A 16,213-nucleotide genomic window follows, 5' to 3' on the forward strand; every position below is an offset into this window, starting at 1 on the left:
AGAAAGAAAGAAAGAAAGAAAGAAAGAAAGAAAGAAAGAAACCTGGGTAAACCCAGGCAGGGCACCAGAACTGGAAGGAATTGAACAAGTCAAAATTGAACTCTCAAAAAGATCAGATAGATTTACATGTGATCCTATCAAACATAGGATTACCTAAACTGCTTAAAAAAAGAGAAAAAAGAGGATGTCCTACCAAATTATTTCCATGACCCAAATATGATATTAAACTAAGGAGAGCCAAGACAGAGAAAGAAAGTCATGGAATAATTCCTCTAATGAATAGTAAGGCAAAAATTTTAAGTAAGATACTAACAAGGAGCCTACAGCTAAAAATCACAAAGATCATACATGATGACCAGGATGGATTTATAACAGTAATGCAAGGATGGTACAATATTGGAAAACTATAAACATAAATGACCTTACTGATAGCAAAAACAGTAGAACTCATGATTATTTCAATGGATGCATAAAAAGCTTTTGATAAAGCACAATTCCTGTTTAAACACACACATACACACACACACACACACACAGAACAAAGCATAAGAAAAAAAACCAAGAGTATTCCTATTAAGCAGTTATCAATCTAAAATCAAGAGTCAGTATTCTCTGTAATGGGGGATAAACCAAACACCTTTCCAGTAAGTTCAGGGGTAAAACAAGGATGTCTATTATCGCCATTATTATTCAGTACTATACAAGAAATAGTTATGGCAACAGAACAAGAAAATGAAAAAATAAGCATAGGAAAAGAAGAAATAAAGTCATCACTTTTGCAGATGATATAATGTTTTATTTAGAGAACTCCAGAGTCAACTAAAAAATTAACTGAAACAATTAACAACTTCAACAAAGTTGCAAGATATAAAATAAACTCACAAGAAGTATCAGCATTTTTATAATAATATAAATTCTAGCTTGAAGAAACAAAAGAAATTCCATTAAAAATGGAGACAGCATAAAATACTTGAGTCAACGTGCTAAGATATACAGAAATTCTCTGAATACAATCATGATACACTCTTTGTACTAAGACACATCTAAGATCTAAACAACTGGAAAAATGTTAACTGCTCATATGTTGGCTGAAATGACATAAGAAAAAGTATAATACTATTCAAATTTATTTATTTATTCAGTGTTATACCAAATTAGCAAAGGATTAATTGTAGAACTAGAAAGAATAATAACAACAAAATGTCTCTGCTGGAACAAAATCTCATGGGGAAGAAAAAAAAAAGGAAGGAGGCCCCCGCAGGACTAGATCTCAAACTAGACTTTTTAAAATTGATACTAGATTTTAAAAAAGGTTGATTAGTGGAAAAGATTAGGTATTTTGTTGTTTAGTCATTTCATTCGTGTCTGACTCTTCCTAACTCCATTTAGGGTTTTCTTAGCAAAGATACTGAAGTGATGGGCCATTTCTTTCCCCAGTTCATTTTACAGATGAGGAATCTGAGGCAAACAGGGTTAAGTGATTTCCCTAGGGTCACACAGCTAAAAAGTGTCTGAGGCCAAATTTGAATTCAGATTTTCCCGACTCCAGGCCCAGCACTTTATCCACTATGTTTGATAAATTCAAAGATAGCAGCTACTAGAGCAAGAATTCAGTATTTAACACAGGCTATTAAAAACAGTGGAAAATAATGTCAGAAGCTTAAGTAAAAGCCCAGCATCTCACATCACATACAAAGACAAGTTACAAATGAGAACATGATTTCAATATAAAGATTTTCATCAATAACAAATAAGAGAAGCATGGAAGAAATCTGTATGTACTATGAACAAAGGAAGAGTTTATAAGTGTGAACCTTAAAAATTCTCAGACCCTACTTCATAAGGGTGGGTTAAGACCATTCCCCATTGGGACCATTCCCCATTTGGGCAGTGAAGGTACTTGATCAGGAATGTGAGAACTCTACTTCACCATACTTAAGCATGCCTTAGGAGAAGATAAAGTTGTAAACTCTTTTCTGAACAATGAAAAGTACTTAAACCCATACTAATAGTGGGACAAAAGTTCTTAAGCTGTGCCTATTTTAGGACTAATACAAAGTGGTGCTAAGTACCTATAAAGTTCAGGCAACTGGTGAACTTATAAGGAGCAAAGAGATGAAAACTTACTCAGAGATTCTAGTCTACTCAGGAGTGAATTACTCAAAAGATTAGTCTACTCAGTTGTGAACTAAGAATGGTCTGTCCTTTGAAAAAATGTCACATTCAGTTAGATTTAGGATTGAGCTGGTGGAGGCAAGCTGAGATGAAGCTGGCCTGGTGTCACTAGAATCCTTGCTTGGACAGATCTTGTGGTGAGTGATTAAGGACTGACTGATCTTTCTTTTAGAGCTTAGGCCTGGGTTGTCCAGGGCTACCCTGGGCCAGCCTATCCTTTTCTCATTATTTCCTTTTTATATCTCTCTCTCTTTCTTTAATTCCTCATTGTATTAATTAATTAAAATATCTATAAAACCCAGTTGACTTGGGTATATTCATAATTGGGAATATTTCCCTGGCGACCACCTTATATATTAATTTTAAAACAAGACACTGTAGTGAAAACATATTTTCTGCGGTCACAATTTATTCATCCACTCTTATATCTACTACAATTTATGTATTCCACTATTTAAATCACTACAGTTTATGACCTCAACTATTTTAATTATTACATAAGCAAATAAGACACAGAGAGGTTCACATAAGGGAAAATGGACAATTTTGGTTACCCAAAATTAAAAATTTTCACAAACGAAACCAATGGAGCTGAAAATAGAAGTTGGAAATTAAGAGAAATTATTTGAAGTTTCTCTAATAAAGGTCTCATTTCTAAGATATGTAAGGAACTAAGTCAAATTTGTAATACTAAAAAGCCATTCCTAATTGATAAATGGACAAGAGATACAAAAAGGCAGTCGTCAGAGGAAGAATCCAAACTGTCAACAAAAAGCCATTTGGAAAAAAAAAACCAACAAAGCTGTAACTCACTAATAATTAAGAGAAATCCACATTAAAACACCCCTGAAATGTCATTTCTTACTCCTCAAACTGGCAAAGTTGACAAAAGATAAAAATGACTAATATTGGAGGGGATGTGGGAAAACAAACACACTAATAAATTGTTAATAGAGCCTAATCCAGTCCAGCCAGTCAACTCTGGCCCTAAGTTATTAAAATGTACGTATCTCTGACATAGCAAAATTGCTATTAGGCTTATACTCCAAATAAATCAAAGAAAGAAGAAAATTACCCATCTATACAAATATTTTTATATCAGTTCCTTCTGTGGTGGCCAAAAATTGGAAACTGGAGGGAATGCCCAGAAATTAAGGAACATCTGAACAAAATTCCAGCATATAAATATGATGAAATATTGTGCTATAAAAAATGATGAAGAAGATGGTTTCAGAAAAACCTGGGAAGATTTGTATGAACTGATGCAAACTGAAACGAGCAAATGCAAAATAAAAAAAAAGCATAAGAACAATTTATACAATAAGAACGATATTGTGAACTCTCAACACAATGGCTGACCACAATTCCAAAGGACTGACTCATGAAGAAACATGCTATCCACTTTCAGATTAAAAAAAAACAACTAATGGACCCAGGGAACAGATTAAGGCTTTTTCTTTTTTTTAACTTGGACATGCTAATATAAGAATTTGTCTTACCTGACTATGCAAATTTGTAACAGGTTTGTTTTTCTTCCTATCTCAGTGAGGAAGGAGTTTGGAGGAAGAGATTTTGGAAATTAAGATAAAATAAAATTTAATGTAAAAAATAAAAATTAACAATAAATGGAAGAAACATCATGTAATTAAGTAGTTAAATACAAGAGATAGAGGGTGGATGGAAGGTAATCAGAAAGGGAAAAGCAGTAACAGCTGGTTGGGATGCAGTCCTGCAAGAGAATGGAGTTTGAGCTAAGTCTTAAAAGAAACCAGGGAAATGAGGAAGTGAAGGTGAGGAAGCCAAGAATTCAATGAACTACAAAGAAGTCAGTGTAGTTGGACGCTCTACAGAATGTGTGTAGATAAGTAAAGTATGATAGTCCTAGAAAGGTAGGAAGGGGCCAGATGGTTATGGGTTTTAAATACCAAAAAGAGAACTTTTTTTTATTATTATTCCAGAGGAACTAGGAAGCCCCAGTAGTTCCCAGAGGAGTACTTTGGCACAGTCAGAACTATACTTTTAAAATTACACTGGCAACTAAACGGAGGATGGATTAGAATGAGGAGTGATGAAATAGGGACACCAGTTAGAAGGTAATTTCCATAGGCAAGAGATAATAAGGACCTGAACTAGAATAATGACTGGATAAATGAAGAGAAATGGATGCATACAAGAGCTATTGTGAAGGGAGAAATGAAAAAATCTGGCATTTGTGAAGTGAGTGAGATGAGACAAGAGGGTGCCTACATTGTGAACCTGGGTGACTGTGGTGGCACCCTTATAGGGAAGTTTGGAAGAGGGGTGAGTTTTTCATGGGGAAGTGAGAAGAAGAACAATGCGTTTTGTTTGGGAAATACTTCAGTTTGCTATGCCGCAGGGATACGACACATCCAGTATGAATTGTCTAAGAGGCAGTCAGTGACACAGAGCTCAATTCAGGGGGCATATGTTCTATGTTTTTTTCAGTAAAGTATAAATCCTTTTGATTGAATTGGGTTGACAGGAATGGGGAAGATAGTTGTGATGGTGAGGTGACTTAAGGAGAGCTGAGAAAACTTATCAGACCTGTTGTGGAAAAAGAGAATATTCCCCTATTTGGGACAGCAAATCCATCACAGAGGAATGGAATATTTGCTTTGCTGCTGCAGGAATGACTCAGTTGAAATAAGTTAATATAAATTTGTAATGGACTCAATCAGCATGATTTCATAATTTCCACCAGATCCATTCAGCAGTATGTGAATAGTAACAAGGGAGGCAGATGATGAAAGTAACCCAAGATTGGGATTTTATAAGACATGTTTGGTAATGAGTGATAAATAAATCAAAAAGAAAGGATTGTGTAGAACTTAACTGTCACTGGAGATTAAGATAAAGAAAGGAGCATGAAGAGATAGAGAAGATTGCAAAATATAAAATGACTTTGATTATATCAAATTAAAAAGGTATTGTACCCCCCCCAAAAAAAAAACCCAATGCAACCAAAATTAAAAGGAAAGCAACAAACTGGGAGGACATTTTTATAACAAAACTCTCTGCCAAAGTTTTAATCTCCCAAATATATAAGGAACTAAGTCAAATGTTCAAAACATCAAGTCATTCCTCAATCGACAAATGGTCAAGGGACACGTATAGGCAGTTTTCACATGATGAAATAAAAACTATCAATAAGCACAGGAAAAAGTGTTCTAAATCTCTCCTGATTAGGAAAATGCAAATTAAAACAATTCTGAAGTACCACTTCACATCTAGCAGACTGGCCAACATGGCAGCAAAGGAAAGTGATCAACGTTGGAGGGAATGTGGCAAAATTGAGATGCATCATGATATACTGCTGGTGGAGTTGTGGTCCAATCATTCTGGAGGACAATTTGGAATTATGCACAAAGGGCTTTAAAAGACTGCTTGCCCTTTGATCCAGCCATGCCACAGCTTGGATTGTATGCCAAAGAGATAATAAGGAAAAAGACATGCACAAAAATATTTATAGCTGTGCTCTTTGTGGTGGCAAAAAATTGGAAAATGAGGTGTCCCTCGATTGGGGAATGGCTGAACACCTTGTGGTATTTGATGGGGATGGAATACTGTTGTGCTGAAAGGAATGATGAACTGGAGGGATTCCATGTGAACCAGAAAGACCTCCAAAAATCGATGAGAACGAAAGGAGCAGAACTAGGAGAACATTGTACACAGAGACTGATACACTGTGGTACAATCGATTGTAACTGACTTTTCTACCAGCAGCAATGCAGTTATGCAGGATAATTCTGAGGGACTTATGAGAAAGAATGTCCAGAGAAAGAACTGGGGGAGCAGAAACACAGAAGAAAAACATAGGATTGATCACATGGTTCAATGGGTATAGGATTGGGGTTTTGATGTTAAAAGATCACTCTACTGCAAATACGAATAACGTGGAAATAGGTTTTGAGCAATGATACATGGATAGGCCAGTGGAATTGCTTGTCAGCTCTGGGAGGGGAATCATGAATCATGTAACCATGGAAAGACATTCTAAATTTTAAAAAAAGAAAGAAAGAATTCTACCCCCTTCCCTCTACTGATCACCCCCAATTTCACCTGTCTCTCCATTGTTTGTACAGAATTGTTTCCATGTTGACATCCCCATTAGACCATGGTCTCAAAGCCCCTCAAAGGCAGGGGTGGTCTCTGGCCTATTTATATCGCCAGGGCTTAGCACAGTGCCTTCCACTGAGTGGGAGCTCAATAAGACTGATCCATTGACTGACTGGCTGGTCACAGCTATTGGGAATGCACACATATCTCATTTCGTTGTCACTAGCTTGAACCAAACGGTAAACTTTCAAGAGGCTCTTAAAAGAACAATAGATAATGACAAAAAATTATAAGAATGCCAAGAAATTTTAAAAACTGGTATTTCAAAATGAAGACATCATAAGAAAGAATGTATCAAAGAAAGCCAGAAAAAAGGAGGAAAGGGAAGCCAAGCAGAGTACAGAGGTGGCAGAAGAGGGAGAGGACAAGTGTCAGTGGTCTGAGCTGACCAATGGAAGACTTAACTGGAGAGCAAAGAAGTCAGAATTAATTAAGGAGATCCGTTATTAGACTGTAAGGGAAATGGCCAAAATCAAACATCTCAGCTCCAGTTCTCAGTCTATTGTTCCTAGCATAATGTGTAACTAGGGCATAAAAATGATGACTGGGCCAGGAGAGTTTAAGATAAACGTACAAGGAGACAGCAAGGTGGCTCAGTGATCAAGAGCCAGACCTGGAGATGAGAGGTCTTGGGTTCAAATATGATCTCGTACCACTTCCTAGCTGGGTGACCCTAGCCAAGTCACTTACCCATTGCCTAGCCCTGACCGCTCGTCTGCCTTGGAACCGATTCTTAGTATCAATTCTAAGACAGAAAAATATGGATTTGAAAAAGCAAAAGATTACCGTCCAACACAGAGAAAACAGTGCCTTGCACCCACACACACCCCCGTCCCTTCAGCTTTGGCCTGTGGTTCAGGGACAGCTAAGCAGGGTCCCTTTCTCACTAGCCACCAGGGGGTGCTGAAGAGTCGTCCTACAGGCGCCCCCTCCCCAGCCTGGACACTGCCAGTTTTCCCATCAGGCCCGCATTGGCTTGTAAAGCCTTGAATTCAGGTTTGGCAAGTCCCACTGACATCCCGCTACTGCCACCGACAGAGCTGCCATTGAAGAACAAAGTGGTGAAGCCCAAGGTGGGCTTTTCTCCACGGAAAGCTTCTTTTCCAAGGGACTGTCCCCTCGGAGGACTCATTCTTCCAACAAATGCCGCTTATCCCCAGGGCCACAGGGAAGGCCTCGGCCCTCAGGACGGTACCCTGCAGCCGACAGTGTGGACGGTCTTGGGAGTGCCTGGCCTGAGCGCACTTGCAGTCGCGGGTCAGGGGGAAATCTAACCTCCTCCACAAGCTCCACCTGGGGCCTCCCCTCGAGCCAGAGCCCGGCGCTACTCAGAATCCTTGGGAAAGCAGGCCCGGGCCTGGAGCCCGGCAGCCCCCGCTCCAGGAAACGTCCAAGCCGGAGCAGACCCTGGGGGGCAGGCCAGACAGCTAGTCATGTCTGCTCTCAGGCCAGGCCAGCTGACTGTCCAAGCGCCCTATCGACGGGTCCAGGTGCGACAGCACACAGGCGTTCAAAAAAGGCACCGGGTGCACCCAAGGAAAGCGCTGCCTCTGCTGCTTCTGCTTCCTTAAATGTAAAACCCTCACCTTCCGTTACTGGGTGCGGGCTCCGAGGCAGAAGAGTGGTAAGCGCTAGGCCATGGGCGTCAGGTGACTTGCCAGGTCACACAGCTGGGAAGGGTCTGAGGCCAGACTGGAACCCAGGACCTCCCGTCTCTAGGCAAGGAAAGCGCTTCTAATACGTCCACTACCTCCTTTGTGGCACCCTCTCTGGTGGAGGCCCTGAGCTTACGCTGTGAGCCACACGATATGATTTCCCACAAAACATATGCCTGAGTGCAACAGAGTAGTAAGAAAAAGTTCATTTTCTTTAAATCAAGGAAAAATGGAAAGACACAACAGGCATAAGCTCTTTGTGTCAGGGCAAAGAACTAGGATCCAAGGAGGAGCCCAGCCTTCCATCAGAATGGCTGAGCAAGTTCCGGTACACAAAGAGAACAAAACGCTATTGTGGTCCAAGAGAAGGGGAAGCCTGAGAAGATTCCTGTGGGCTGATACACGGAGGAGAGCGCAGGACCCGCCGCACAACTGCTGCGACACAAGCCATTGCCAAGACGCCACGGCGGGGCCCTAACCTTGGCAGGCCCAGCGCCCGGGGAGGCTCCGGAGAGCCTTTTGGATGTGGATCATGGAATCGTTTTCCGTGATTACGGTACTTGATACAAAGGTCGTGTTTCATTTTTGGTCAAAAGGCAGGGTTTTACGGGTGGGAGGGATAGGAAAGAATGGATCTCCATTCACTGGACACAGTGGCCATTCCAAAGTACACGGACAGCCGGGGTCTGCCTCGGTACTGCCCATAGGCATACGCTGGGCCACGGCCGGGGCGCAGTGGGTCTGGCTTTGCCAAGGACCACGAAGGAAGAAATCGGCAGCGTGGGGAAACGCAGAGACAGCAGAGAGCTTCAGGGGCAGGAGGCACAAGGCCGCTCCCGGGAAGGGCCCGCCCCAACACGTGCCCCCCTCTCTCTGCCACTAGGCCGCCGGGCCACAACCAGCAAAGGAGAATGAACAAACCCCAGCTGTGAGGACCCTCCAAGAGCGTCTGTGGCTGGGCCCGGGAGGCTCGAGGAGCCTGGCCACGGCCAGGTTAGCTTGAGGGTGGAAGGGAAAGCCCCTCTGGAGATTCACCGCGCAGACCACTTTAGAACTCATCTCGGACAGTGAGATTTGAGTTACCTTCTCAGGACAGAGACACGAATGTCACTGGTAAGAAGCAAACCTGCACACTCGCTCCTGCTCAATTTTCCTTGTCAGGGGATCAGCTGACGCCCTTTTTCCATCCGCCGCCGGCTCCCATTATCTCCCGCAACCTCCCACCCAAGGTTTCCCACCAAAGAACTCTGGGTGGAAATGACCTCGCGAGGCCTTCCCAGCTTTCCCAGCAGGGCACCCTGGGAAGGCTTCCTGGCCACACCCTGGCCCCAGGGGCGCTTCTAAAGTAGCTCCATCAGAGATGCACAATGGGGCCTGTCAAAAGGGCAGATAAGGGAGATCCTGCACCTCCTCTCTGCTCCAGAGCTGCCAGCTGCCCGGCCCGGCCAAGGTCCCTTTTGGTGCCATGCCCAGCGCTCCAGACCCCAGGAGACGTCAGAAGGCAGGGTCACTGTCTGTCCAGGATACAGCCCCAAAGCAAGTCTGTGAAGAGGGCAGCCAGGCCTGACTTTGGGTATTAATGTGGGAGAAGGAAACTAAACCTGTGGAAGCCCAAACCTGGAACCATCTGGGAACGTACAAAGAGCCGTGCCTGGCAGCCCACTTGGCTCCCAAGGGCTGGGGGGCCACACATGGTGCCCCAGAGGGGGCAGGTGAAGTCACCCCATCTAGGTGGCTCATCCTGGCCATCCAGACCCCACTGTTCTGCAGGCCCGGAGCGTGTGCTCCCAAGGACAACTTGGATATCGCACTGAGTTGCCAAAGGTCCAGACGGTAGCTACTTAGGTTAATCAAAGATTTAGGAGTCAGTCAAAGACCACAGTCCAGAGCCACACTCCAGAGCTACGCCAGCATGTGCTGCCACCTATTGAGTGCCAGTCACTGTGCTTTCAAGGCTCTCAACCCTGGAAGAGGGAGATGCTATTATTATCTCTCCCCACTTTACAGTCAAGGACACTGAGGCAAATAGAGGGGAAGTGACTTGCCCAAGGCCACAGAGCTAGGTAACTGTCTGAGGCTGGATTTGAATTCAAGTCCAACTCCAAACCCAGCTCTATCTACGCTACCTCTTAGCTGCTTCAGTTTCATCTATGAAATAGAGATAATAGTACCAGTTGTAAATCTCCGGATTTCAACAAAGAATAAATGAGATAAAATATGTAAAAGTACTTCGCAAACCATAAAAACACTAAATGCAAACATCAATTCTTTGTTGTAGTCGTTCCGTTGTTTCAGGTGTGTCTATCTTTCCCTGACCTCATTTGGGATATTCTTGGCAGAGATACTGGAGTAGTCTTCCAGCTCATTTTACATATGAGGAAACTGAGGCAGATAGGATGGAGTGAAGTGCCAGAGTCACAGAGCTAGTTATCTGGAGCCAAATTCAAAGTCACGTCTCCCTGACTCCAGGCTGGGTGCTCTCTCCATTGGGCCATCTGAGAAACAAAATCACTACAGATTCGTGAGCAGAGAGGGTGACGGGATGGAAATCCTGTTTCCTCAGACAGCGTTGTGCTCTCTGGACTGGCCTGAGAAGAAGCTGGAGGAAGAGAGGCCATCTTGGCATCTAACTATTGCAATACTCTTGGATCTGAGGCCAACGTATGCTGACAAATGTTGAACAACCAGCTCCGCAGTGGGAAAATGGACATACTTTCAGTCGAATCTGCATCATGAACATTTTCTCCATCGCTTGCAGTCTAGACAATCAAGCCCTGATGTGTGGCGCTTGCTGGCCTGAGAGGTGTACATGCTTGCACTGAACAATCATCTCTTCCCAGCCGGTTCAAGCTGACCCCAACCCACCCAGAGAATGGCAAGGAGCCACCCTAACAAATACCAAACACACTTCCCGCTCACGGCAGCCCCCCTGGCAGGGAGGGCCATTACCACCTCCACTTTACAGATGAGGGAACTGAAAGAAGAGGGTTTAAGGGGACTGGCCCCAAGTCTCCAAGCCAGAAAGAGTCTGAGGATGCTTGATTAGGGCGTGAGGCTGAGATGATTAAGCTCAGTGCTCTCTGCTTAACAAAAACGGTCCTTTCAGACAATGGACATTTTCTTCAGCTCTCTGCACAGGGTGACTCAAAGTAATGCAGAACCATTCCCTGCGCCACCACTGGAGGCAAAAAGAACGAAGTGGTCTTCTCCCCTGTTCGATAAAGGTGCTGATTAGCTATTATGTTTCCTTGTAGGAAATACTCCTAAAGCAGTTTGATTTCAACATTTGGGCAGTATCATAACTGAGAGAAGTTTAAATGGTGCATTGCAAGGGTCATTCATAGAAGGTACCTGAACCTCACGTCACTGTGACCTGTTCTTTAGGCATGTTGTTGTGAGTCAGATTCTCCCATTCCCAACTGCTGAGAAGATTAAGGACTTCTGGGCCTTGCCATTGGCTCTGTTGCTCCCTCCTAGGAGCTTCTGGCACTTTCTATTTGCTTAATGATCTCTTTCATAGAATTTGGTGACTTCAACTAGAGCGTAAGCTCATGAGAGCAAGGACTGTGTACACCCGTGTTTGGTCCAGTGCTTAAGACCAGTGTGTGTTTAATAAATGCTTTTCCATTCATTCATTCATTTGCCCATTTAAGAATTCAAATGAACATCTGCATGCCCTTAGACGTAGTTCTTTGACTCTCCATACCTTAGTTTCTTCCTCTATAAAATAAAAGGGCTGGATCAGACAGACACCTTCATTTTCCTTCCAGGTCTGGCGTTTTATGAATCTATGAAAAATAACGCCATCTTCCTATCCAGAAAGAAACTTTTTTTATCATTAAATTAGCCGAAACTTCAAAGATTCATTCTTTTAAAACAAAAACAAACAAGCAAAAAGCAAGGTATTCTAAATACCTACCTCCTTTAATAGTCTCCCCTGAGAATGAATGGCCCTGGCTTTTACCATGCCTTGGCCTACTTGGTATTACCGAGGACTTAGTCAAAGTACACAATAAAAAAAAATTATTTTTATTCCCACCTGGGAAATGGGAACCACGAGCTGACTGTCAAGGTCAGAATGCAAAGGAAGATCATTTGCTTCCTTTGTAGGATCCAGAGGTAACCCGCTGCAAAAGCAGCTTCCCCACCTGCCCCCTTAAATAGAAGTTGCACTTGGACTCCTGCTGCCCGACAGACGAAGGAAGCCCCCACCCTAAAAGAGTGGGCCCCTCAGTCCCCCAAGCACCAGCTTCATTGCACCCACATCGCCACCTACCCCACTGCAAAGTGGCTGTGTTCCTCCCAGGCCACAATCCTGCAGACAAAGAGTGCTTGGGCATAGTCATTAGGCCGGCTCACAAGGTCCGCAGGACAGTCAGCGAGGGGCACGTACACCCTTGGGACTCGGTGATCAGAGGGTGAAAACAAGGCACATTTCCTGAACAGCTCACTGTTCTTATCGGCCAGGGGCTTGATGAACCCAGTGGCTGCCCTGGAATGCTTCTTCTCTAAGATGTAAACCACCTGCCATAATAAAAAGCCAGAGTTAACTTTGCATCACACCAGGAGAAGTCAGGGGGAGGCAGAGGAGAGACCCTGGGCCAAAGGGAGTTAATTATCCCACCAACAGCTATTTAGTAATTCTAGGTGATGGAGTAATCAATGTTTAAGCACAAAGAAATGTCCCCATGACATGGAACCAGCTCCATAACCATGGGCCAGGCATCCTTCAGAAGCCAGGAGACTAGCAGGGGACACTAGGATATAAAGAAGTGTCTACCTTGAGACAATAACAATTGGCCTCATTTTGCATATGTTAAGATTTCTTATGTTCATTTCCAGCAGTGACTTCTTTGGCTATTTTTACTCATTTTCCTTAAAAAGGGCAATTTTTGTAAAAAACCACGTTTCCTTTTGCTTAAGATAGCGGAATAAGGGGGCAGCTGGGTAGCTCAGTGGATTGAAAGCCAGGCCTAGAGACGGGAGGTTGAAGGTTCAAATCTGGCCTCAGACATTTCCCAGCTGTGTGACCCTGGGCAAGTCACTTCACCCCCATTGCCTAGCCCTTACCACTCTTCTGCCTTGGAGCCAATACCCAGTATTGATTCCAAAATGGAAGGTGAGGGTTTAAATAAAAAATAAAAAGATAGAGGAGTAAACCATATTCTCTGAGACCCCGAGGCAGCCAGGAGCAGAAATATCCCCAAAGCTTCCATCAATCAGTCAGCAAGCACTCATCAGGTACATCCAATGTGCTAAGCCCTGGGTTAGGTGTTGAGGAGACAAATAGAAGCCCAACCAGCCGCCGCTTTCAGGGAGCCGACTAGCTGGCACACCAGCACAATCTTCCTACAAGGACAGAGAGCTCCTGGAAAACCCTATTCTTATTTCATTGAAGTCTCAGAGAAAGGTGGAAAAAACAGGAAACAAATGCTACTGGCTTTACCTGGCCAGAGGAGGTAGCCCCAAGCCTGTACCCAAATGCCAAAGCGCACGTGGTGGTCATGATGGTGCAATGATTATGCCAACCCCCCTGACAAGAGGGGGGCAGTTTTTACCTTGGCAGATCTCTGGAGCAAATTGTCTGGGCAGAGTCTTGTGTCTTGTGACTTTGGGCTGTTTCCCTGGGTGCCAGGCAGTATGTTGGTGTTCTCATTTCCTAGATAATCAGAATACATCAAAGAGTCAAGGACTTACAACGCCCAATAAAGCTGCGACTCAGTTTTCTAATTCTTAAAGATTTAAGAAATCAGGGACATTCCGGAACTTTCCCACGGTTACAGAGGTATGAAGTACTAAAAGCAGGATTTGATTCCTAGACTTTCTAATTCCACTTCTAGCCATTCATTTACTAGAAAACATTTTCTAACTATAATAAAAATAGAGTTCTATTAACCACAGCCTCATAGGATCTTGCTAAAGTTTGTGTCCCAGTGGGACATGGAATATGACAGCATCATTTTTGCATCCTCCATAATCTCGCAGATGGTCTAAGCACAATACTCAAAACAGTAGCTCAGTGTATTCTCAGGACTGACTCCAAGTTTTCCAGACTCTATGAGGAAAGTGGGGAGAAAGTTCCCCTGCCCCAAGGGGTACCTCCCCACTCTTGCCTTCCTAGAACCCATCCATGGCACCTAACTATCCACATTGCTGGGATGCGATGGAAGTCATCAACTCTATTCCTTCAGGTGAGACAGGGAATTTGCCATTGGTGCTGCCTCTATCCACGCACCTACTGATGCAACCTCAGGCTCCCCGGGCCTTGGCATCTATTCCACCCCCCCCCCAACCCTTAAAGCTTCCTGGCCTGCCGCAAAACTCTATCTAATGCACTGTCTCTCCCTGTTAGAATGCTTCCTGTTGGAAGCTCTGTGCAGGCAGGGCCTGATGTCCCTTCTGTATTCCTATCCCGCAGCACTTAGTACAATGCTTGGCATATGGCCAAATCTCATTAAACACTTTATCAGTTACTCCTGAAATACTTTCCTCACACTATCCCAATGCAACATAGAGTTCAAAAACTGCTACTCCCATTTGACCCAAAGAAACAGAGGTTCTAAGAGGCTGGACGATGCAGCCATGATTGAAAGGACGGGCCTGCTCTTTCACCTTGCTGGTTCTGGTCCTCAATTCACTGCATGATCCTGACATGCACCCAATAGTAGGCAAATGCATGAAATCAAAGTATTTTTGAGTTAGCAAGGGCTTGGCATGTCATATCTAATCGAATCTCTTCATTTTACAGATGAAGAAACTGAGGTCCAGAAGGAGGTGCTTTTCCAGGAAGAGTCCTCTGCATGAATTCTCACCCTGAAATTCAGCCTTCAGTCCAATCTGCTCTGCCTAGCTCCCAGGACTCCTGTGCAAAGTATCACCCAACAAACTAAGAGGGTAACGCAAGCTGAATTTGACTAACTCGCCTGCATGTCAAAATGCCAAAGAACAGGATGGTATTTAATACTGTCCCCGGCTACAATGAAGAAAAGAGATAGGTTAATTTATTGTGCACATCTGCTGAAATACAACAAAATCAAAATAAACCCTAAATTTTAAAAGTACCAGCCATAATAAACAAAATGGTGGAAAATGGATTATATTTATTAAATTTTAAAAAACCAACCCTGAAGTTCCTGGCTTTTCTTAGTTATATTATATAAAGAGTAAAGTACTTAAATTCCTTTAATGTTTAATTTCCTTTAAAAAAAACACTTATAAAATGCACATTCACCCAAGAAACTGAAACCACATCTCTCCAGTAAAGACACATGTAGGCGTTGTACCAGGAGTATTAAAAATCCTCATGAAAAAGTAGCAAGCTAAACATTTTTCAACATTCAATATTTTATATTTTTGTTTGTTATTCTGGCTCCCCCAACCCCCAAACTCTAAATCCCAGCCTTAACCAAACAAACTGGAGTTTCCAGGTGCAAAAAGCAAATACATACGGGCTAAACCCCCAAACCAGACAATTGGGGGGGGGGGCCTTGTACTCATTATCATTTGTAAATGGCATGAGCCAAAATAAATAAATAAATCCTTTTTGGGACTGGCCCCTTCTTAGTGAAGGCTCAGCTGGGAGCCAACTTTTACCATTCTGGGCGTACTCTGGAAACACTGACATGGTCTGAACTGAATGGGGCTGAAGAATGATCAACTGTTTGTTTTTCCATCTATGTTGAAATCATCTACCTACCAGCGTGTCCATTTAAAGTGGAGTTCTCATTGTTCTGCAGAAAAAAGGCTTTCCAAAGTCTCTGTCACCCTGGCCATAAGTCACACACACACACACACACACACACACACACACACACACACACACACACACACACACACAAATCACCAAAGCTCACTTTTAATTTTAGGCTAGGCTCTAAGGCTCTAAGTTTCGTTGTTTCCCATAAAGAATCTAGGGAGAGTGTTTTCTAGGGTCAGAGATAAGAGCCCACACAAGACACGTCTCTTCTCTATGATCTCCCCCTCCAAAAGGTGCCCTCAAGAACATTGCAAATTGCAGGAGAATAAGCACAGAGAGAAATTAAGTAAGAGCTATCTAAATGTCAGCTATTATTATAACAGCTCCTACTTCATATGGCTTTTGGGAGGAGCAAATGAGAGAATATTTGTAACGGACTCTACATAGTGAGCAGCATCTAATAGAGGCTTCTATTAGCCATCCCCACTATCATCATCGTCATTACACTGGGAAAGCTGAAGAGGAGGATTACTGGTGATTTTCAAGAATA

At 43.3% G+C, this 16,213-nt stretch overlaps 1 protein-coding gene and 1 long non-coding RNA gene across 6 annotated transcripts in view; one reads left to right on the plus strand and one right to left on the minus strand.

Annotated features, from left to right (window-relative positions):
- The window catches only part of DIS3L2 (DIS3 like 3'-5' exoribonuclease 2), a 384,538-nt gene that overhangs the window by 176,586 nt on the left and 191,739 nt on the right, over positions 1-16,213 (minus strand). For all 5 annotated transcript variants that reach the window (XM_056819939.1, XM_056819938.1, XM_056819942.1 and 2 more), the window contains 2 exons: positions 13,526-13,626; positions 12,244-12,491 (listed from right to left, as the gene is read on the minus strand). In XM_056819939.1, coding sequence (XP_056675917.1) covers positions 12,244-12,491; positions 13,526-13,626 — 349 coding nt within the window. The remainder of the gene's footprint in view (positions 1-12,243; positions 12,492-13,525; positions 13,627-16,213) is intronic.
- On the plus strand, positions 8,331-15,089 carry LOC130457570 (uncharacterized). Its single transcript, XR_008916888.1, has 2 exons — positions 8,331-8,538; positions 14,716-15,089. It is a non-coding gene; the product is annotated as an uncharacterized LOC130457570 (long non-coding RNA).

The sequence above is a fragment of the Monodelphis domestica genome, chromosome 2 (assembly GCF_027887165.1).
Source record: "Monodelphis domestica isolate mMonDom1 chromosome 2, mMonDom1.pri, whole genome shotgun sequence".
Lineage (NCBI taxonomy): Eukaryota > Metazoa > Chordata > Mammalia > Didelphimorphia > Didelphidae > Monodelphis > Monodelphis domestica.